Genomic DNA, 23299 nt, shown 5'->3' with positions numbered 1-23299 from the left:
TCTACTATTTTTTCCTGTAGAACCTCAAGAGCTACTCTCAAATTCATTTGACCTCATCCTTCTTGAAAGAATGAACCACCATCCTGGACGTTGATCTACAATTTTCTATTGGCTCCAAACAAGCCTTTGTCCATTCCTGACCTACTAAGCACTAATTGTACCTCCATTGGGGTTGTTGTAGTTTTTTCCACATCCATATACCTTGACATCTAGAGTTATCCAAATATACTGAGAACCTTGTCAGAGACTTTACATATGGATATAATAGAGGGAAACATTCCACGTAGGAAAAATATATCCAAAAACAAAGATGATGTGACTTACCAAATGAAAGTGCTGGCAGGTCGACCTGCCAGCACTTTCATTTGGTAAGTCACATCATCTTTGTTTTTGGATATACTTTACATATGGAGTTTAACCTGCCCAACAACAGTAAAAACAGGTCTCTCATGTCATTTCTTTGTGTAAACTGATCAAGCTTGACATCACTATTTACCAAACTCTCTACCTTCTACTCTATAAATCCGTATTATCAAAATTAGAAAGAAACTCAATTATATACTTCAGTAGGGCTCCAAGTTACTCTTCTCATGCCTTGACATGAGAGATATCCTACCCAAACTCCTGTCCTTACTCCAAAAGTGGTATTCTGTTACCAACCCAATGTACACAATACATAATCCAGGGGACCGATGACCATCGCAGTCTGGTCCCTTTAACCCCCACAAACCAACCAACCAACATAATCCAGGTTAAAGACGTGACCCATAAACCAGTTACCAATCCCTACAGCAGTCCTGTTACAGGCATTTTTATATCCTGTCAAAGCAAGGGCCACATATTAATGCAACCAAATCATTAATCAGCTGTTTTACAGCTGCTGTTCAACATTCTATGTGACTATGACAATCGCCTAACTACTCATATGAGTACCACTACCAAAATATGGCTAGTTCAGCCACCAAGTTATTGAAAATGCTGCCTACCATGACACTAATTACTTCAGCACATTCTCCATTACCAGTGTCATTTGATCCCTCTTTTCAAGCATCAGCTTCACTGAACTCCACATGTAAATAATTTCCCTTCGGCACACCCTCTGTTATCTCAGACACTCTGGCTTCTACTCCCTTCCTTATTCACATCCTCTTTATTATTTCATCACTTTCCAGCCCCATCCAGTGTACTCAGCATGGTAGACCCACCATCACTGCATGATAACACATGTCACCTGAGGCAGAGAATCAGTGTGAAGACTGGGTGTCTAGCCATGCCCATTCACTCTGTGAGTGGACAGGTGGTAGCTCCTTCAGCAGTGAGTGGACAGGTGGTAGCTCCTTCAGCTGGATCCAAGCAGGCATACAGGGGAAAGAAGTCTGTTAGCTATCAGGAACTACAATGTCAGGCACATTATGGAATCCCTTAGGGAAATAGCACTCAGGCTCATGAGGAAAACCATTGTGCACTCTGTATGTCTCTTAATGGGTCTCATCTGAGATTGTAGGAGGACTTGCCTGCAGCTAGTAAGCATACAGGTTCAGTCATCTGCAAGTTGTCACTCTCATAGACACTAATGATACCTGTCACTTGGTGTCTGAGGCCATCTTCAGTTCATATGGGTGGCTAGTGTAAGTGTTGAAGACTACTGGCCTCATGCTCTGGGTGCAAACAGAGCTTGAAATTTGCAGCATTGTCCCCAGAGTTGATTGGGGTCCTCTGGTTTGGAGCCAATTGGAGGGTCTCAACCAAGGATTCACAACTCTTTGACAATCTTGACTGCAGATTTATGGATCTATGTTATTGGGTGGAGAATTGTAGGAATTCTGTTGATAAGACAAGGGTTCACTAGACAAAGAAAGCAGTTACTCAGATAGCAGAATATTTGTGCAGTGCACATGTGGTTTTTCAGGCTAGGCAGTAGTTTGAGATACTCTGATGAACACTCATTAGTCAACAATCAGATAGCAAAATCAGATCACATTCAGAGTAGGGACACTTTAACTGTCAAAATTTTGTCAGTAAAATGTTGAAGTATTCATAACAGAGTCCTGAATTTATTGTCCTCCAGGAATGTTGTCACATATTATTCTCAGGACAGAGAGCTGGTTGAAAGCTGAAGTAGAAAGCTCTGAAATATTTAGTGGCTCATGGAACAGTATTGGAAAGAGAGATTAGATGCCATACGAGTGGGAATGTTCTTTGCTGTTGACATAAAAATATTGTGTCTATTGCGGTCAAAACTGAGTCTGTTGATGAAGTTATCTGGAAGTATGTAACAGATCTAAGTGAACTCAAGTTAATTATAGGGTGTTTTTACCGGCCACCTGATTCTGCTGTGACAGTTTTAGAACCACTGAAAGAAAGTTTACACTCAGTAGCATGGAAGTATGCAGATAATGCAACATTAGTTGGAGGTGACTTTAATCTACTGACAAGGGAACCTCCCCATCGCACCCCCCTCAGATTTAGTTATAAGTTGGCACAGTGGACAGGCCTTGAAAAACTGAACACAGATCAATCGAGAAAACAGGAAGAATTTGTGTGGAACTATGGAAAAAATAAGTAAAATATACAAACTGAGTAGTCCATGTGCAAGATAAGCAACATCAAGCATAGTGTCAGTTCAGGAGCGCCATGGTCCTGTGGTTAGCGTGAACAACTGCGGAACGAGAGGTCCTTGGTTCAAGTCTTCCCTCAGGTGAAAATTTTACTTTATTTATTTTCGCAAAGTTATGATCTGTCAGTTCGTTCATTGACGTCTCTGTTCACTGTAATAAGTTTAGTGTCTGTGTTTTGTGACCACACCGCAAAACCGTGCGATTAGTAGACGAAAGTACGTTCCTCTCCAATGGGAACCGAAAACATTTGATTGCAAGGTCATAGGTCAACCGATTCCTCCACAGGAAAACACATCTGATATGTTCTATACGACACTGGTGACGGCATGTGTGTCACATGACAGGAATATGTTGTCGACCCACCTAACTTGTACACTTGGCGAATGGGTAAAAAGATTCTTCTACCTTGCCCGATTTAGGTTTTCTTGTGGATGTGGTAATAACTCCCAAAAAAGTGATGAAAACATAAGAGTTTGTCACATAAACTGCAACAAATGAATGCAACAGTTTCACAGTCACACAGTTTTCCCTGTTCTCTGTCAAAACATATGTTTTTAACGTTTTCCAATTTTTTCCGTGTGTAGACCGTCAAATCCTCCATATGTCCAAGCAAATCTGAACATGTCCTGGAATTTTTGAGAGCGAAGTTGATTGTGTGAGTGCCTGAACTTTGATAATTGACACACGTCAATTTCTAGAAAATAAAAAAGTTAAAATTTTTACTCGAGGGAAGACTTGAACCGAGGTCCTCTCATACTGCAGTTGCTTACGCTAATCACGAGACCACGGCGCTCCTCAGATCACATTGTCCTTGATGTGGCTTATGTTACACATCGACTACTCAATTTGTATATTTTGCTTATTTTTTTCATAGTTCGACAAAACTTCTTCCTGTTTTCTCGATTGATCTGTGTTCAGTTTTTCAAGGCCTATCCACTGTGCCAACTTATAACTAAATCTGAGGGGGGTGCGATGGGGAGGTTCCCTTGTGAGTATAAACTGGGATGTCTATGAATTCACTGTGCAGGGAATACATAAAAGCAATCTTGTGAAGTACTTTTGTACACATTTTCAAAAAACTGTCTTGAGCAGCTAGTCTGACATCCCACACGCAATGGAATTATTTTAGACCTTGTAGCTCAAACAGGCATGGCCTTATTACCAGTTCCAGTAGAGAGACAGGGATTAATGACCATCATGTCATCATACAGACAATGGTCACTAAAGTTAATAAATCAATTAAGGAGGCTAGGAGAGTATTTTTGCTAGAATGAGCATATATGAAGTTGTTAGCATCACACTTAGAGATTGAAAGGGCATCATTTAATTCCAATATTATGAAAATAGAGGAATTATGGGTAAGCCTGAAAAGATTCTAAATCATCCTCCAGAGTAGTATTTGCCTGTTAGTGGATTAAGGATGCGAAGACCTACTGTGATTTAGTAACAAAAATGCTGAGGAAGCAAAGACCATGGTACTCTCAGTTCAAAAGAGAGTGCATGAATGATGACATGCTAGAGTTACAGAGATTTGTGCATCTGTAACATGGTTGATCCATGAAGCATACAACAGCTACCACGATCATACCATAGCAAAAGATCATTCTGGTCACTATTGGGTACAGCAAGCTGTAGGAGGATACAAGATGACTTAGATAAAATTTCTAGTTGGTTAGATGAATGGCTGCTATCTGTAAATGTGGAAAAATGTAAGGTAATGCAGATGAGTAGGATAAAGATACCATAATGTTTGAATATAGTATTAGTATTGTGCTGCCTGGTACAGTCACATGGATAAAATAGCCAGACGTAACACTGCAAAGCGATATGAAATGGAAAGAACATGTAAGGATTGTAGAGGAGACCACATATAGAACACTAGTATTATCTATTCTTGAGTACTGCTCAAGTGTTTGTGATCCCCACCAGGATGGGTTAAACAAAAACATTGAAGCAGTTGAGAGGCAGGCTGCTAAATTTGTTGCTAGTATGTTTGATCAACACATAAGTTTTATGGAGATGCTGCAGGGGCTCTAATGGGAGTCCCTGGAAGAAAGACAGCATTCTTTTAGAGTAACACTATTGAGAAAATTTGGAGAACCAACATTTGAAGCTGACTGCAGAAGGATTTTACTGCCACAATGTACATTTTGCGTGAGTACCAACAAGATAAGGTAACATAAGAAAAACTGGAGCTCATGTGAAGTATATAGACAGTCATTTGCTCCCCTGCTCTATTTGTGAGGAAAGAAAATGGCTAGTAGTGGTACAAGTTATCTTCTGCCACACACTGTACAGTGACCTGTGGAATATATGTGTGGATGTAGCTGTATGTAGATGTAGACATAGATATTGTCCATGAATGGCTTTAGACATCACCTAGGTGTCATTTCCAGAATGAATTTTTCACTCTGCAGCATAGTGTGCACTGTCTTGAAAGTTCCTCACGAACTGAAAATCTGTTCTGTACCAAGACTCAAGCCTGGAATCATTATTTTCTCCTTTTTTCTTTGACATGCTGTGCTTTATTAAGTCAAAAACTTCTGATTAGTCACTCAAAATTCCCACCATGTATGTTACACTATTTATTTGAGAAATGAATTTTTTCCAAAGACTGAATACAGTTCCACTCACAATATGTCGTGAACATCATCTGGATTATCCATGGATGACTCACAAAGCTGTACCCTATATTGTAATCAAACAGTATGTTATAAGAGATACTTTGAAAAGCATTTTTAATTAGTATACAGGGATGGGTTGTACTTTTGTGTTACATGTTACATACTTGTAATCATTTTTGAATTGATCTCGTTACAGTGTATTGCAAAGTACCAAGGAAGACAAAGATTTAATTAGTTGATTCGTGTGCTAGTGCTATACAGGGCTGCTTACTCTGCATTTTAATATATCACTTGATATCTCATCATAACAGAAGACTTGACACATTATAATACTTGATGGTTAAAAATTTAAGTTATAGTCATATGTTTGAAATTAAGTGGCATGGTTAAAATTTGTGAAGTGCTTGTAAGTAACTCTACAATGAGAAAGCTAGGGTGTAATATGAACAATGGATGAACAAGGACAACAATCTATCTTCGAATTTAGTTTTCACAAAAATGGATAGACAAACAAAAAATTGGGCAAGTACGAGGAGGACTCTCACTCTGAGGGTCCTGTACAAACTTAATTATGTATACAGGCAGTTCATCCATCCCAGGAATCAAGATCTCTTATTGTCATTGATACTGGTAAAATATCAAGTCTAGGAATTCCAAGACTTTCGAGAATTTTTTAATTTTAAGTTTGAATTTGAGTAATAAATGATAAACTAAATATTTTTTCTTGTGGTATAACTACAAATTAACAATTTTCTGACTTTTTCCCTTTACTTGTACTGTTAAACCTTACTTATTACCAAATTTCACGATTCTTGGTCAACAAGAAGTACCCTACAGGTATTAATGAGTAAGTTTGTGAACATCGAAATACACTGTATCTATTGATTGCATTGACTTAAAAGTTTAACTTTTTCACACCACAAATGGACAATAGACCTCAGTATGTGTAATAAATTTCGACTTGTTACCTCTACCCTTCCTGAGGAAAAGGGGTCTGGACAGACTGATTGACAGACTGTCAGACAACAAATGACAAAAAAAATATTGTTTTTGTATGATGTAATTACAAATTAACAATTTTCTGATTTGTTTTTCCTTTAGCTGAACTGTGAAACCTTGCTTATTACCAAATTTCATGATTCTAGGTCAACATGAAGCACCCTATACGTTTTCATGAGTGAGTTTGCAAGTATCAAAATATGTGACATAAATGGCAATATCTTTCGATTGCATTGACTTACTCTGCCAAGGGACCACAGACCTTAGTATGTGACAGAAATTTCAACTTGATACTCATCCCTGAGAAAAATGGGTCCTAAAAGATAGATGGACAGAGAGACAGTCAGTCAGTCAGATAACAAATGACAAACTTTTTTGTGTGATATAATTACAAATTACCAATTTTCAGATTTTGTTCTTTAGTTTTACTGTGAAACCTTGCTGCTTGCCTATTCTAGGTCAGTAGGAAGTCCCTATAGGTTTTGATGAGTGATTTAGCGAGTGTCAGAATACGTGACATAAATTGCTGCATCTTTTGATTGCAATTGTTTCCATTTTTTACACTGCCAAGAGACTGTAGATCTCAATATGTCACATAAATTTCAACCTGATACGTATACCCATTCCTGAGAAAAAGTGTTTTCAACAGACAGACAGACTGATTGACACACAGACATACAAGACAGTAATCCTATAAGGATCCTGTTTTTACCAGCTGATGTGGGAACCCACAATCATTACACCTATAAAAATGTTACATTTATTAATTGTTACCTCTTATATTTGTTTTATATCTACTGGTTTACATCACAAGCAGAATCTTAAATTTCATTAAATGTATATTAACATTATCAGTCAAAAAAGACTTTAGTTTTATATTAAAATGATTTCCCTTTTATAATCTTAGTAGCTCTTGGTAGTTTGTTAAACCAAATCAAACCAATGATGTATGGGTTTTATCATTTTCAGTTTTATTCTTCACCAAAAGTAGTTATATTTTGTTCTGGGGTTGCCATGTACATCAGTGGCACTTGATAACTTCAGTTGGTTAGCTCATAAGAAAATGTAAACTATTTAAACATGTATAAAGAATATATTGTAAAGCATTTGTGCTGTACATATACTTTACCACATCATTCTCTGTGATCTGTCACATGTACAAATGTTCTTGCTCTTTTATGCAAAACAAATGAAAACTACACAGCCCCATAATTAAATCCCACAGTTAGGAAACTGATAACTCATTCCATAATATACTGTTTGTAGTGTTTGGCTGGAACTATCTTAGTGAAGTGGCTAAAGAGAGATAAGCCACTATTGTTGCTTTAATGTGGTTTATACACATCAGATTTTTCATCCAGATACACACCCATAAATTTACAGCTGCCAGATTCTGTAGCCAAGATGTTATATACATTATTTACATTGATGTGGTGAGAACTACCAATTTTAAATGCCAGTAATTGAAATTAGGTGGTGTTCAACTTGGGGCCTTGATTGTTGAAGTATTTAGCTAATTCTGTTACACAACAAGTAGGAAAAGCTTTGAATTCTTTACACTCACCATCATAGAACAAGACTGATACTTCATCAGCATAGCTTATTATATAGGAATTGATAGGTTTTACAATGTCAAACCCATAACTTCCCAGCGTGTCCATATGGACACAATTGTTGACTAGTTTTGTTTTTATTTCATTGTTGGCTTACAATTATTTTTAGCGTTGGCGGTCACATATTGTTTTCAGGGAGGGTTTGAATTTTACGTACATTGTGTTAACACTTCATTGTTACTATTTACACTGTGATTGTGACAGCCTGTATTTCAGGGAGTGCTTTGACGTTCGCAATGGAGCATGTTGATGTAAAGTAAGTAATGTTTCATAAAGAACTTCTTCATTCTGGCATGTGAAACTGTTTGCAGTATATCTAAATATGTTTATAGAGATTTTCATTTGAGAAAAGTTGTTATCCATCGATTCACTTTCTGTTTATGAAGTGATTATTTCAGCCATGTCCATATGGACACGCTGGGCAGTTGCAGGGTCAAAAATGATTTCGTTTCTTTTTCTCTTTTCATATCATAACAGAACATATCATATCATAACAGAATCTTTAGAGCCTGGTTTGACTGTGCAGGATGTTTCAGACATCCTGTTTGAGGATTCAAATGCTCCTCAGGCTGATGGAATTTACATCACGCCCCCTGATCCAGCAGTCCTCACGGATGAGGATTCGGGTGATGAGGATGAAGGAGGAATAGCAGATAATCTCAATCCTACACAACTCTGGGCTGAAGCTGAAATAAGATTAATAGACATACACACAGAAACAGATTTCAGAAATATAGATTCCAGGAACAGAATTATGCAAAAAACCTGGGTTCATGGTGCACTAATTTCAAATTTGAGGTCTTTTCCTGATCCATGCTTTGACACGTATGTTGATAAGTCTGCAGTGGAAATTTTCGAATTATTCTTTGATGATGATCTGATACAGTTCCTAGTTGATGAGTCAAACAACTACGCACTTTTCAAGAACTTTCCAAATCCTGATATAACTTGTGAAGAAATGAGGTGTTTTCTGGGGATCCTCATTCTAAGTAGTTATAACTCTCTCCCTAATAAGAGGTTATACTGGGATTCCAATTTAGACATACGAAACAATTTTGTATGCAACACCATGAGGAGAAATCGTTTTGAACAAATTCTTAGATTTCTGCACTGTAACGACAATAACAATTTTGAAGAAAAGGACAAGATGTGGAAAATTAGACCCTTTATTGAAATAGTAAAAGACAAACGTAATGAGCTGTTTGTTTCTCAGCAACATCTGTCTTATGATGAATCAATGATAAAATATTTTGAGAGACACTCTTGCAAGCAATTTATCAGGGGAAAACCGATATGCTTTGGATATAAAGCATGGTGTTTATGCGCTACGTCTGGATATCTGGCAAATTTTTCCTTTTATCAAGGAAAATCTCTCAATCCAAATACAGTATATGAAGCACAGTTTGGTAAGGCTACTGCCCCACTCGTTCAGATGATAGATGATTTGACACTGGATGTAAGGCTACTGCCATTCCACTTTTTTTTTGACAACCTATTTACAGGTTTTTCTGTTCTGTCATACCTGAGAGAAAAGGGCTGTGGAGCAACAGGCAGTATCAGAGAAAACAGAGTTACCAAATCATGCCCAATTTCCTCAAAGAAAGCGCTAGTTGAAAAGGAAAAGGGGTATTTTGAATCCTCATTTTGCAAGGATGATGGTGTTATAGGCACAAAATGGGTGGACAATTCAGTGGTTACTGTAGCTTCTACCTGTGAAGGAGTTGAACCTGTATCATTTGTAAAAAGATATTGCACAAAGGAGAAGAAGACAGTTCAAGTACAATGTCCTCAAATTATCACAGCCTATAATAAACACGTGGGAGGAGTGGATAGGATGGATGAAAACATTGCCATGTGCAGAATAAACATTCGAAACAAGAAGTGGTACTCTGTACATAATGCGTGGCAGCTGAAGAAAGGAACAGGAGCTAGGACTACTCAACCTGAATTCAGAAGAGAAATTGTACAAGTTTACCTAAAAAGATACATGAATCCCGAAAAAGGAGCAGGCAGGCCATCTATCAGTCCTATATGTGGATACAAATCGCGTGTTCCAAAAGATATCAGATATGATGGTATAAAGCACTATATCAAGAAAACTGAGAAGATGTGCAGGTTTGTACTGCAAACAGAAATCATCAGCTGTTCGCTCAAAATGTGGGAAATGTGATGTAGGACTGTGTCTAGAATGCTTTGAAGTGTACCATGAAAGTCAGTAAAACAAATGATTGTGAATTATTTTGTGTATAGTGTTATAAATTGGTTTGTAAGAATTATTTTGTTCAAATTTTGCCTTACTTGTATTAAAAATCTGATTAATAAAACATATCTTCAAATGTATTTCAATATCACAGAAAATATTTCAAATATGCATCTGAGTGCCCAGCGTGTCCATATGACATGTTATGTTACAGACAAACTAAGACAGAGAAGAGTCAAATAATAGCTTATATGCACTACTTAGATGCACAAGAAGACAAAAAATTGAAAATAAATTTAAATATCCAATTTTGAAAAATTCGGGCAGTTAAGGGTTAACACATATGAGAAAGAGAAAGGCCCCAAAGATTGAGCACTTAGGTACAGCCTGTATCACTGCATTACTACTGTACTGAAAGTTTATAATCTTATCATCTAATCTGCATGCCAGTTCAGTGTTGCTTATGATTCAACAGGCACTGGCTACAAGTTGCATATATTGTTTCTGTCTTTTTCATTCTCACAGAAATGAAATGCCAGCTCTGCTTGTTCTCATTGTGAAGACAAATAGCACTCTCATATTATTATTATCCTTTTTATAGGTCTTGTGAGTAAAGTGTTCCCTGCTAGCCAGCTAATGAGTGAAGCCATCAAATTAGCAGAGAAAATCTCTTCATATTCACCACTGATTGTGACTCTGTGCAAAGAGGCAGTAAACACAGGTTAGTGTTCACAATGCTGGGAATAATGCTATTACTTCAATGGAATTGATTGAGTGTAGTATCCAATATAATCAAGCCTTATCTTAATGTTGTTAGAGAAAAGAGAAAACATTAAGTACTTTTCCAGTCAACTTGCATCTACCTGAGTTAAGTATTCATTAACATAAGGCCAGATTAGAGCTTTTTAAGACTCTTAGAAACTATTCCTGAGATGCCAAGATGATGGCCTGTTTTTATATGATTAATTTATACAAATAATCAAGTCAAAATATAAGTGTAAAATAAGGACTGCTCACATGATGGATCACTTGCATAATAAATAAGATTCATTATTAGTTTTACAGTCTCATTAGTAAGGAGGTCCATATGAATGTGTAGGATATCACTAACAAAAAAATGCGTGCCAAATGCATCTGAAAAATCTGTGATGTGACACCTGTGTCAAGTTGCAAATCCTTGGTGACATTGGTTTTCTGGGTATTAGACCATGGCATGTTTCTGTGCCAAACATTTCAGCCCCTACTGTGAGAGATATCCTCAAATGGCATTTACATACATACTCTAAAAAATATAGTGAATTGCATGCCAGAGGGTACTTCACATTGCACCAGTTATCAGTACAGAAGCATTTCTCTTGTGTTCTACCAGTGCAGTGAAGACTGCCCCAGGTTTACCTACAACTGTACCATATCCCTACAAATAGCTCTGTGTGCACTGTAATTAATCTAATACCGGTCTCGTGATCCCTACAGAAGTGATACTTTAGTTTCTACAGCACCTTAATGACTATCACCCATGAAAAAATCTTGTGACCATCTGTGCTGCCCTGGTCTGTATACAATCAACGTCCCTTGTTAGTCCTGTTTGGTACAGGCTCAAATACACTTGAGCAATATTTTAGGGCTGCTTGCATGAGTGTTTTGTAAGCAATCTTCTTTGTGTACATATTGCATTTCTCTCATGTTCTGCCAGTGCAGTGAAGACTGACCTAGCTTTACCTGCAATTTTGCCATATCCCTACAAATTGGCACATTCAACTACTTGTAGAAACTGACTAATTTCAGTTCTGACTCACTGATGTTGTAGTCATAGGATACTATGACCTTTCATTTTGTGAAGTGCACAATTTTACACTTCTGAACATTTAAAGCTATTTATCAATCTTTGCACTTTTTAAATATTATCAAGATCCCATTGAGTACTTGTGCATCTTTTCTCGGCAGATACTTCATTGTAGATAACTGGATCACCTGCAAAAAGTCTGCAATTACTATTAATATTGTCCACAAGATCATTAATATAAAACATGAACAGCAGAGCTTCCAACATACTTCTCTGGTACACACCTAAAGTTACTTCTACAATCCTTGATGACTCTCCATTCAGATTGACATTCTGTATCCTCCCTATGAACAAATCCTCAATCAAAACACTAATTTCACTTGATATTCTATATGATCATTCCTTCATTAAGAAGTTTATATGTGGTACTGAGACAACTGCTCAGAAATCAAGAAATACTGCATCTGCCTGATTGCCTTGATACATGACTTTCAGGATAACATCTGAAAAAAGTGAGATTTGGGTTTCACATGATTGGTGTTTTTGGAATCTGTGCTGGTTGCCATGGAGGAGGTCATTCTGTTTGAGATTCTTCATTGTGTTTGAGGTTGAAATATGGTCTAAAACTCTACAAGAAATAGATATCAGGGATATTAGAAAGTAGTTTGTGGATCTCACCTGCTACTCCTCTTGTTGATGAGGGTGACCTGTGCTTTCTTCAGTCTACTAGTCATGGTTTTTTGTTTGATGATTAAAAGAGGAGCTAACCCTGTCACAAATCTGGTAAAGACTCTGATAAGGTTTCCACTGGACCCTGGTACTTTTTCAATTTGAATAATTTCACCCGTTTCTCAATACCACTGACACAAATATCTTTTTTGCTGATCTTTGCAAGCACAAGTATTAAATTGGGGGACTATTCCTGCATTTTCCTTTGTGAAGGAACATTTGAAAATGGAGTGCAGCATTTCTGCTTCTGTCTTGCAACCCTCAGTTTCAACTCCTGTCTCGTCTATCAGTAGAGGGACACTAAATTTAGTACCACTAACAGCCTTTAGAAATGATCTGAATTGCTTCAGGATTTGTGAGAGATCCTCTGATAAAATCCAGCCATGGTAGTCATTGACAGCCAAATGTGTTTCACTCCAGCATCTCTCTATCTATAGCCTGGTGCTTAATTTTACATCTATTATGCTATATGCTCTCTGTTTCTCTACAGAGACCGTATACTTTGGGTGGCCTCTCCCAGCATGAACTGTTCTAGTAGGTACATATTTTTCAAGTGCCTGGTCAACTATTCTTCTAAACCTCAGTCACAGTTTTTCTGCATGCTCCACTCCAGAGCTAAAAGTTTCAAGTTCCTTATTGAAAAACAGCTCTACTGCCTCATTACTTAGTTTTATTAATATATAAATACAGTACTTATACTTGCTTTAGTTGCCCTTTGTACAATGGTAATCATTATTGTCAGAACTTCCTCATGGTCACTGTTACCAATTTCAATGATAAAATCCTCAAAGAATTCAGGTAACTTTTTGTGATTAGATCCATTTTATTTCCATCATGCGTAGCCTCTGGAATAGCCTTTTCTATGTAGCATTTAGAGTGGGCATTTAGTTGGTGTGTTGGTGGTAGAGGTGGCCAGTAAAATCAATCAGACATCTGTAAAATGGTAGCACATTAATAGGTTTATTTTCAACATTTAGACTTAATAATTGATCTACACATTGCTTTATACATCTGTATGTCCTTTTATAGTACTGAGTTATATACAATGAGTGTAATATTCTTGATAGAAACAAATGATTTAGAATGCTGTTACAATCTGATAAGACACTGATAAGTAATAATCCTTAGTAGCATCATGCTACATCAATGTACTTCCCTCAGTGCAGTCTTACATACTAAGATTGATATTAGTCTGAAACTTCAATGAATCTGGGCATAGCTCTGAGTGCATCTGATTAAAAAGATGCATCAGCCAATCAGAGTTGCAGGCAGTGAGACCATGTGAATGTAGTATCTCCTGGTGACGTGTATACGTGGCACCCGCCATTGGGGACAGCAAGCAGTGGAAGAGTGAGCTTGACTGATAGCAGCCTGTCTTCCCTGTAGCACATAGCTGTGAGTGGCATGCTGGGAGCGGTCAATGAAGTTGCTGTCAATGGTGCATTAGTAATGTTTCACAGGACACTTTTTCATGCCCACCACTTATAAAACTGTAATTTTTCCAACTGATTGTTATATAATTGAAGTATCCTCCAGTGACAGAGTGTTTGGGAGCTTAAGTACTTACGTTTTCCGTAAAGCTTCTGATTAAATCTTGGAAGTAAGTCTAATGGTCAATAGAAGGATCTAGTTATAAGTTCACTCCCACCCTTGCTCTCAGCCTAGCTCAGAGAATTTCATATGCATTTTCAGTTTCTATCATTGTGGATCTGAGTTTCTTGTATACAACAAATACACCACCTTCATTAACCATTAGCCTTAACTTTTGATATGCATTTAGATTTTCCCCAAAAATCTCACTATCAGCTCCAGGTTTTAACAAGCTTTCTGTTTGTTGTTGTGGTCTTCAGTCCTGAGACTGGTTTGATGCAGCTCTCCATGCTACTCTATCCTGTGCAAGCTTCTTCATCTCCCAGTACATACTGCAACCTACATCCTTCTGAAACCTACATCCTTCTATACCTAGAATATGTGAGGCTCACTGCCTTTCAGGATCTCTCAAACTCTAGAACTTCATTGCGAATGATTTGGCAGTTAATCATTAAAAGTTTAATACTCTCACCTGTAGGGGATGTTCCTTTGCATCTTATATTGACACTTCCAGGTCCCCTGCAGCTGTCATTATCCTGGCTGGATGGAGAGTCACCTAATCTAAAAAGGTCTCATGTCTGCACCACAAACAGTCTGCTACTAGGCTAGCTGTATTTGATGTGTAGTTCACACCCAACCCATTTAGGGGACTCCTACTGTTCTCAGCTTACATAACCGTCAGCTGAATTCTTTGACAGTGCAAGTGAAGCCAAAAAGGAAATAATGAAATGGATTTGTGAGATCAAAACAGATCTGACATTGTTAGGAATTGCACCAAAAGATTACCAAGATCTGAAATATTAAGTTCAAAAAATTAACAAATGACAAGATGACCAAGAGAAAAACAAAGAAGACTGGAACATCATCATCTGTAGAGAGAAAGGAAGTCTGCAGGAAGAGAATAAAAGAAATATGGGCCCAAATGAAGGCAAATGTCATCCTATGAGTACATTGCGTAGTCCTAATTGGCTTATTTGCATACAACAATATAATAATAATATTGTTTGCCAAGTCATTAACATACAGTGTTATCATTAAGGGTGATAACACACTTCCTAAGGGCAGTCTTGAAGTTATTTATACATCTGTTTATGACTTTTGTAATCTACCTCTCCCTTTCTTCTTGTTTCTACTGTCCACAATGGTGAAATCTTTTCAGAAGATTCAAGAGAGTAAGATTTACATTAATCTTTTTACTTATCTTTTTCTCTCACAGTTGGCTTCAGTTCTTCATGTGTAGGTGTCTGATTTTGAAACTGAAATTCTCACATTTTAGGCTCTCATGGTTCAATTGAGCTAAATAATTTTGAAGAATGTCTTTGTAGAATTTTTGTTTATTTTCTCACATTTTACTATATCACCCTGATTTTGAATTTTCACATTAACAAAGCCGAAATTACATTGTTCCTCCAAAATACAAAAATACATGTGATCACATCAGTGGCATGCTTACTATTACTTCACTCTGCAGTAATAACAATACTCCAAAGTGTTTGCAATTTTTCTTGACAAATGAATTTCTGTTAGTTTAGATTATTATTTTATAAACGAATCCAGAAATAAACATAATAAACAGTACTACATTGCATAATTAATAAAAGAAATTTTAAGTGTGCCAAATACCTTGTAATTTCAAATGTTTCTAAAAGAAACATTTTTAACTGTACATTCAGAGCTAGAACATATCGATTGTAACAAAGAAAACAAAGTAATGCCTTTTCATAAATTTCATCTTGAAATATAACATATGGCATATAAAATTATATGAAATATTAAAGAAAAACAGCAGACATAATATTGACCTGTCCAAAATTTGAAAAATATTTCTGGTGTTGACTACTACTGTTGAGGGAAAGTAATACTAGAGGAGGATGTCCCTTTACATCTTCCATCCAAGATAACAGGCTACTTCTTGCCTACCAATAAATCACCAATACAGTCACAAATTTTGTTTGATACATCATATTCATTAATGAGGTTCAAGGGTTGTAGGTTGTAGTATCTACACAGAAATGAAGGGATTTACAAACAGTACAGAAGTCTTGAGAACTGCATTAAACAAGTGTTTGATGAGGGACAAAAACAACTGTGTATAGTATTTGGTATGTGTAATATTGTACAGACAAATAGCTGTTTCCTGTATTAATACATCAGTGAAAATGAAGATTATATTTCGTTTTAGTAAAATATTAAAAATTAACTAGACTGTTTTTATGTAATATATTTATTACTTATTTTGCTTTTAGATCTATATGGGAGAAGAGTGGCTTGGGTAATGTTTCTAGTGTTGGGTGATGTCTCTAGTGAGTTAAACAATGGGGGGATAGCAGGCAAGGTGGAGAGGAAAGTTCCCCACCATTGGCACCTGAACCAGAGCCTCCATGGCAGTAGTCTTGTCTGTGGAAATATGTAACATATCATGATACATGCATGAGTTTTGATACAATTAACATGAAAAGTTTGTTTAAAATTTTGGTGCAGTTTTCAAAGTAAATTTTTCTGACACATTCACCAAACCAGCTATGTGCAACCTTATGAGTAAGTAGGGCAGGGAGACACTGCATCCGTTCATCACCCACATGAATAGAGTGCTTCCAAGACATATGGCGCATACCAAGAATGATGGAAAGTTGACTTTTTTAGAGATGTTGGTTGAACAAAAAAATGATAGACGACACAGACATTCTGTGTATAAAAACTTGACCCATACAGACCGATACCATTCAGCAAACCCAGGAGGACCAACATATCATGTGGTTTTCATTCTGTGATGCAACAGTCAGTAAGAGAGGTAGAGTCTTAAGTAGATAATCAGACTGGTGTTTCACTCACACAAGAAGATTAAGGATATCTTGCAACATGTTAAAGAAAACCTCAGCCTGAAGGTGCCAGGGACTTATAATATTCCTTGAGAGTGTGACAGCAATTTCATGGAGCAATCCATACAGACTGTTGCTGACCGCTGTATGGAGCATCTGTGCCACCAGAAGGGAAATATTTTGAAAATTCGGTGGTGCCTGAGCATAGATTGTTAAAAAAGCACAAAATTATGTTTGAACATATGAGAACTATTGGGACTTGGTGACTAGAGAAGCTGTGTAAATGAGGCTGTGTGATAAAAACTTCAATAAAGACACCAGCTATGCACTTAGCAATGCACGGAAGCAAGCATTTGATAAAAAATAGCACAGAGGAACACTTTCCATAGTTCACCACCTGATGCAAATAATGGCACTGCAAGCAATGTGGGATAGAGAGTGCAAACCTAGTCTATGCACATAGAGAGTGCCACCTCAGTACACACTGGCGCAGTGGTTAGCACACTGGACTCGCATTCGGGAGGACGACGGTTCAATCCCGCGTCCGGCCATCCTGATTTAGGTTTTCCGTGATTTCCCTAAATCGCTCCAGGCAAATGCCGGGATGGTTCCTCTGAAAGGGCACGGCCGACTTCCTTCCCTAATCCGATGAGACCGAAGACCTCACTGTTTGGTCTCTTCCCCCAAAAACCAACCAACCAACCAACCTCAGTACCCACCATCTCCGTGATGTCATCCTGATGTAACCTAGCCAATCAGGTGTCATCCTGTGGGTATAAAACTGGGAGGCTTGTCAGTTTTGTAACAACCAGGCATGGTCCCTGATGATGATGGAACTATTCACCGAAAGCTCGGGATTCTATCCAAATTTGATGCTACAAGTTTACCAAGAAGTTTTCATTCTTGGCTTGCAATACCTTCATGAAAATGGGCTTTATTCAGCAATATCAATAGTGCTAGTACTTCTATTCAGATCCACAGAAATATTATCTGTGGCAGACTAGAGCTAAAAGAACTGAATTCATGAGGAGCAGGATTCAAGTTTTGTTAAACATTAACAACTTAGTTTTACCTGAACAATTATTCTTGCTGTGAATAGATCCAGGAGCAACAAGAGATATATTTATAAGCTTTTAGTGACAACAGAAGTTCAGAACAGTGTATGCAATAGATTCAAAAAGTGAATGCAATAGGAAGAAATAAAAGAAGACAAAACGGAATATTAAGAATCCACTGATGTTAATTATTACTCATTGATTAATTAAATATGTCTGATTGTAATTGTATAATGAATTAAGTTTGTAGTTACTATATTAACATCTGTTTATGATAATCAGTTTCTGTTGTCTCTCAGAAGCTGTGTATTTCGGTACAGTAAATTGTTCTGCAAATGAATGGACAGAACACAAATATGTTTACAATTATATCATCCTTAGATTAGTAGCTAATAATATCTAGCAGCTTCTTTTCTATGTGCCTGTCTGCAACTCAGTGCTTCATATATGTAATGAGCAGCATCTATTCTTTTCATATTGCTGTTATTTCATCATATCACTAATGAGAGTAAAATGTTTATTGCTATAAAAGACTAGCAATCTGTTGTAACACTTTTTTTCCAGCCTTACATCATACAAATAGTATCATTATCATTTTAATATACTCCTATGTCATTATTAGATGATTGCATAGTGTATTCAAGAATGTATTGCTGCATTTACAAGTTAATTTGGTTTGTAATAACAGTTTCCCATTATTTTACTAGATGTTAATTAGATTTGTAATAGTTTTCTGCTATTTTACTACCCCCACCACCTTGTTTACCTTTCCAAACAGATCATTTGATAATGACTTGGTAATGTGACAGAACAGGTAATGGTACCATTTGTGTGGCCTGAGGCTGAAATATATGATCAAAAAATTACAAGAAAGTCACTGTGTTCGCGTTTCCCCAAAGCGGCATTCCTAGTCTGTGTAAAATGATTAGTACTTTCAAAATAATTTTATGGAGGCAAGTGTGCAAAGTGTTATTTCTTTTCAGCCCTTGAAACTACTCTTCAAGATGGCCTTCAATTTGAAAAGTGCCTAGCCTATGCAACATTTGCAACTGTAAGTATAATTAGGTAGTGAAAATTATGTGGTTACATACATTAACCACCATATTAGAGTAAACTACTTTAATGAAGCAAAATTCACATGCACAGCATAAAGAATAAGTAATAAGTAATAAGTGCTGCAAGACCATAAGATGTTTCATTTTTTGGGGTTCATAAATTGAAAAATTTGATGAAAACTAAAATTCATGTGATTTATGACAATTATTTTTATACAAGTCCCTTTTTTTTAATTTTTATGTCTGCAATTTATTAATTTACATTTGTATATTGTAGAGGGCAGAGAGGAAGGGGGTGTTAGCTTTGTAAAAATTATCACATGTGTTTGTGTAACAATCCATCCTAACTCTCACATTACAAACATTAGCCATACATCATTTCTACATTGTATAAACATTACCAATTCTTGCAGCATTTCCATAAAACATTATTCAAGACAACAAAGAATATAAATATGCCAAGACTAAAAAACAGGTTTACTTGTGTTATATCACCTCTTAGGAGAAACAAGCTGAATTTAGTTTCTCGAGTGTCTGATCATTATGCTTATTCCATCTCATCTGACACCTGCATGACTGCCAAATTTATACAGTCTGTTTCATAATTTTTTTTTCATTGCTTGCAAATTAAGGGATTAGTATGTTATTATTTGTAATCTCATAATGCATAAAATGCATTTTGAAGAACTGGGACTAAACTATTTTTAACAGATGATGTGTATGCCAGTTTTGCCCTTGCCTTGGTTTTTTCATGCAGTGCAGAATTAGGAAACTTGATTAGGATTCTTTTCATCACCAACAAAATTTACTTATCATTTTTGCTTATTGAGTACATCTACACAGATACTCCACAAGCCACCATAGAGCGCATGGCAGAGGTTAACCTGTACCACCACTAGTCATTGCCTTTCCAGTTCCACTTGCAAATAGAGCCTCCGTATGAGCCCTAATTTCTCATCTATTATCTTTGTGGTCCTTAGATGCAGTGTATGTTGGCAACAATAGAATTGTTCTGCAGTCAGCTTCAAATGCTGGTTCTCTAAATTTTCTCAATAGTGTTTCTTAAAAAGAACATCGCCCATTTGAATATCCAAAGCATTTCCATAACACTTATGTATTGTTTGAATCTACTAGTAACAAATCTGGCAGCCTACCTCTGAATTGCTTTGATTTCTTCCTTCAATCTGACCTGGTACAGATCCCAAACAATCAAGCAGTACTTAAGAACAGGTTGCACTAGTGTCCTATATGCAATCTCCTTTTGCCTTCCCACAACAGTACTCACATGCTTGTCCCATTTCATATTGCTTTGTAACAGTATGCCCAAATATTTAAATGACTTGAATGTGTCAAGCAGGACACTAAAGATGCTGTATTCAAACATTACATTTTTGTTCTTCCTACTCATCCTCATTAACTTACATTTTTCCACAATTAGAGCTAGCTACCATTCATCACACCAATTAGAAATTTTGTCCAAGTTGTCTTGTATCTTCCTAGAGTCACTCAACTTTGACACCTTACCATACACCATAGCATCATTAGTAAACAACTGCAGGCTGCTACCCACCCTGTCTACCAAATCATTTATGTATACAGAGAACAACAGTGGTGCTATCACACTTCCTTGGGACACTCCTGATGGTACCCTTGTCTCTGATAAACACTCATCATTGAGGACAACATACTGGGTTCTATTACTTAAGAAGTCTTGGAGCCACTCACATATTTGAGAACTTATTTCATATGCTCGTATCTTCGTTAATAGTCTGTAATGGGGCACCGTGCCAAACAAATTCCAGAAATCTAGGAAAATTGGGTTATTAATGCACATTAACAAAACTAGCAGTTTATATACCAACCCTGAGAGAGGCACTAGTAATCCTTTATTGTTATGAATGTGGTATTATACTTCCAGCTACTGTGCACTTTTCTTCATTTGTTGTTGCTAAGATAATTTAACAAAGTAAGGGTTATATACGGGGTGTATCAAAAAGAATCATCTGATTTTTAAAAAAAACCATAACTATTATGTCATGTGAGATATGTGTGTGAACAATATACTGTTGGAAAGAGCAAACTCTTGAGTTTTACATGGTTCCTGCTAGGTAGCAGCAGTGTGCACCCACCTCAGTTCTAGTAAAAATGGTGTCAGGACAACGGAAAGCATTTTGTGCTCTATGTTTTGTGCAGTGCAGGTCAGTAATAACTGTTCAGTGTGACTTTAATGCTAGGTATAGTGTGGATCCTATAACAGCACAGAGCATTAGATGATGACATGAACAATTCTGAGAAACAGGTTGTTTGTGTAAAGGCAAATCACTGGGCTGCCCCAAGTATCTGACACAGATGTCGAATGCATCTGCCATAGTTTCACAAGGAGTCTGCAGAAATCCGTTCACCGAACAGCTCAACAGAGCAACATGCCCCCAGATGACCATCTGGCATGTGTTGCATCAATGTTTATACATGAAATCAAACATAATTCAGCTACTGCAAGCTCTTTGTGAAGATGACAAACAATAATGTGTGGAGTTCTTTCATTTTGTTCGTGGCAAGATGGAGGATGATAGTTTTCTTCCACATTTGGTATTTAGTGATGAGGCAACATTCAATTTAAATGGAAAGGCGAACCATCATAATGTGAGAATATGGGGTACTGAGCAATCACATGACATTGTACAACAGGAAGGGACTCTTCAAAATTGAATGTGTTTTGCGCAGTTTCACGGGAAAAGGTGTACGGTCTATTTTTCTTTGGCAAGAACACTGTTACAGGAAGTACATACCTTGATATGCTTGAGAACTTTCTTTTCCCACAGCTGGAGCCTGATTTGAATGACTTCATTTACCAACAAGATGGGGCACTGCCACACTCGCATCTAGAAGTGCAGGAATTTTTTAATCAAAGAATTACTGAACGATGGATCGGTCGCACTGGACCAAATGATTCACCCTTACATTACTGGCCTTCAAGGTCACCAGAACTGACTATATGACTCTGTTGATGTGCCTCCATTACCAACAACAACGGATGAACAGAGACATCATATAACAGCTGCTGTGGAAGCTGTAACAAGACATGCTCACTGCAGTGTGGGAACAATTCGATTACTGCATTGACATATGCCATGCAACTCAAGGGGGGCATATTGAACACCTATGAAAAGGTATGAAAAATGGTTTTTTAGTGTCCCGTTAATCAAAAAACAAAATTCATTGTATGTGTGTATTAGTTTCAGAAATGTAGATGTGCCAAATCAGATGATTATTTTTTATACACCCTGTATATCTGATTCCATAATGTATAAATGTTTGAGTATTGTCCTATGACTTCTGCAGTTAAAAAAAAATCCACATTATAACATAAAAAGCTCATAATATACTTTTGATGTAATCTTTTAATTTTTTTGGCAACATTATTAATGTTTAGAGTTCTGAGTTTGCAACAGAATTAATTTTGGCATTATTCCATAATACTTTGACAGCCTTGGAGGCTCCCCTCTACAGTTGTTCAAAGAAAGATCTTGGTACTCATAACCTGTACTCCAATGAAACAGTAATGTAGGCGCGATTCTTGAGTTTCTCCCGGCGTATTTGATAATCAAAATATCCACGGGTGTACTGCCGGTCTACAGTGTCCAACGGGCACAATATTTCGGCGATCATACATGTCGCCATCATCAGGTGAACTGACGGACTGAGCTCCTGTGAACGTGCCGGCACGGAGATCCGTACACTATGGCTGCTCAGGTGGAACTGGGTTCGGTCGCGGCGGCGGCGGATTTAAATACCCTCCGCCCGCGGCGCGCTCACTCCGCCGTCCGCGCCCCGCGCCACGGTCGCGCGGTGGAACAGATTGCGACGGCGTCTGAGATGACGTCGGTGTGATGGCTCCGTCCGCCATGGTCGTCACAACTATACATTTGCTCGATTTACTCTTGATTAACCCAATCGCTGGTTCCCAAGCCTTGCTAAGATCATAGCCACAGTCACGATTTATGAGGTCGTAATTGGTGCGAATTTCGATGGCCTCTCTAACAACGCTGTCCCAGTATCTCGACGTCTGTACCAGAATCCTCGTGCGTTCATACTCCATAGCGTGATTTTCCGACAAACAATGTTCAGCGACCGCCGACTTGCTCGGATACATCAGTCGAGTGTGCCTCTGGTGTTCACGGCATCGATCCTCGACGGTACGCATCGTCTGACCA

General features: G+C 37.4%; 1 protein-coding gene across 2 annotated transcripts in view; it reads left to right on the top strand.

Moving 5' to 3' along the window:
- Positions 1-23299, top strand: part of LOC126234456 (enoyl-CoA hydratase, mitochondrial-like) — a 91303-nt gene that overhangs the window by 44500 nt on the left and 23504 nt on the right. For both annotated transcript variants that reach the window (XM_049943149.1, XM_049943150.1), the window contains exons 5-6: positions 10656-10775; positions 19014-19081. In XM_049943149.1, the coding sequence (XP_049799106.1) occupies positions 10656-10775; positions 19014-19081 (188 nt within the window). The remainder of the gene's footprint in view (positions 1-10655; positions 10776-19013; positions 19082-23299) is intronic.

This window comes from Schistocerca nitens, chromosome 2 (assembly GCF_023898315.1).
Source record: "Schistocerca nitens isolate TAMUIC-IGC-003100 chromosome 2, iqSchNite1.1, whole genome shotgun sequence".
Taxonomy (NCBI): Eukaryota; Metazoa; Arthropoda; class Insecta; order Orthoptera; family Acrididae; genus Schistocerca; species Schistocerca nitens.
The sequence above is the reverse complement of the archived record's forward strand: the minus strand, read 5'-3'. Positions and strand labels throughout refer to the sequence as shown.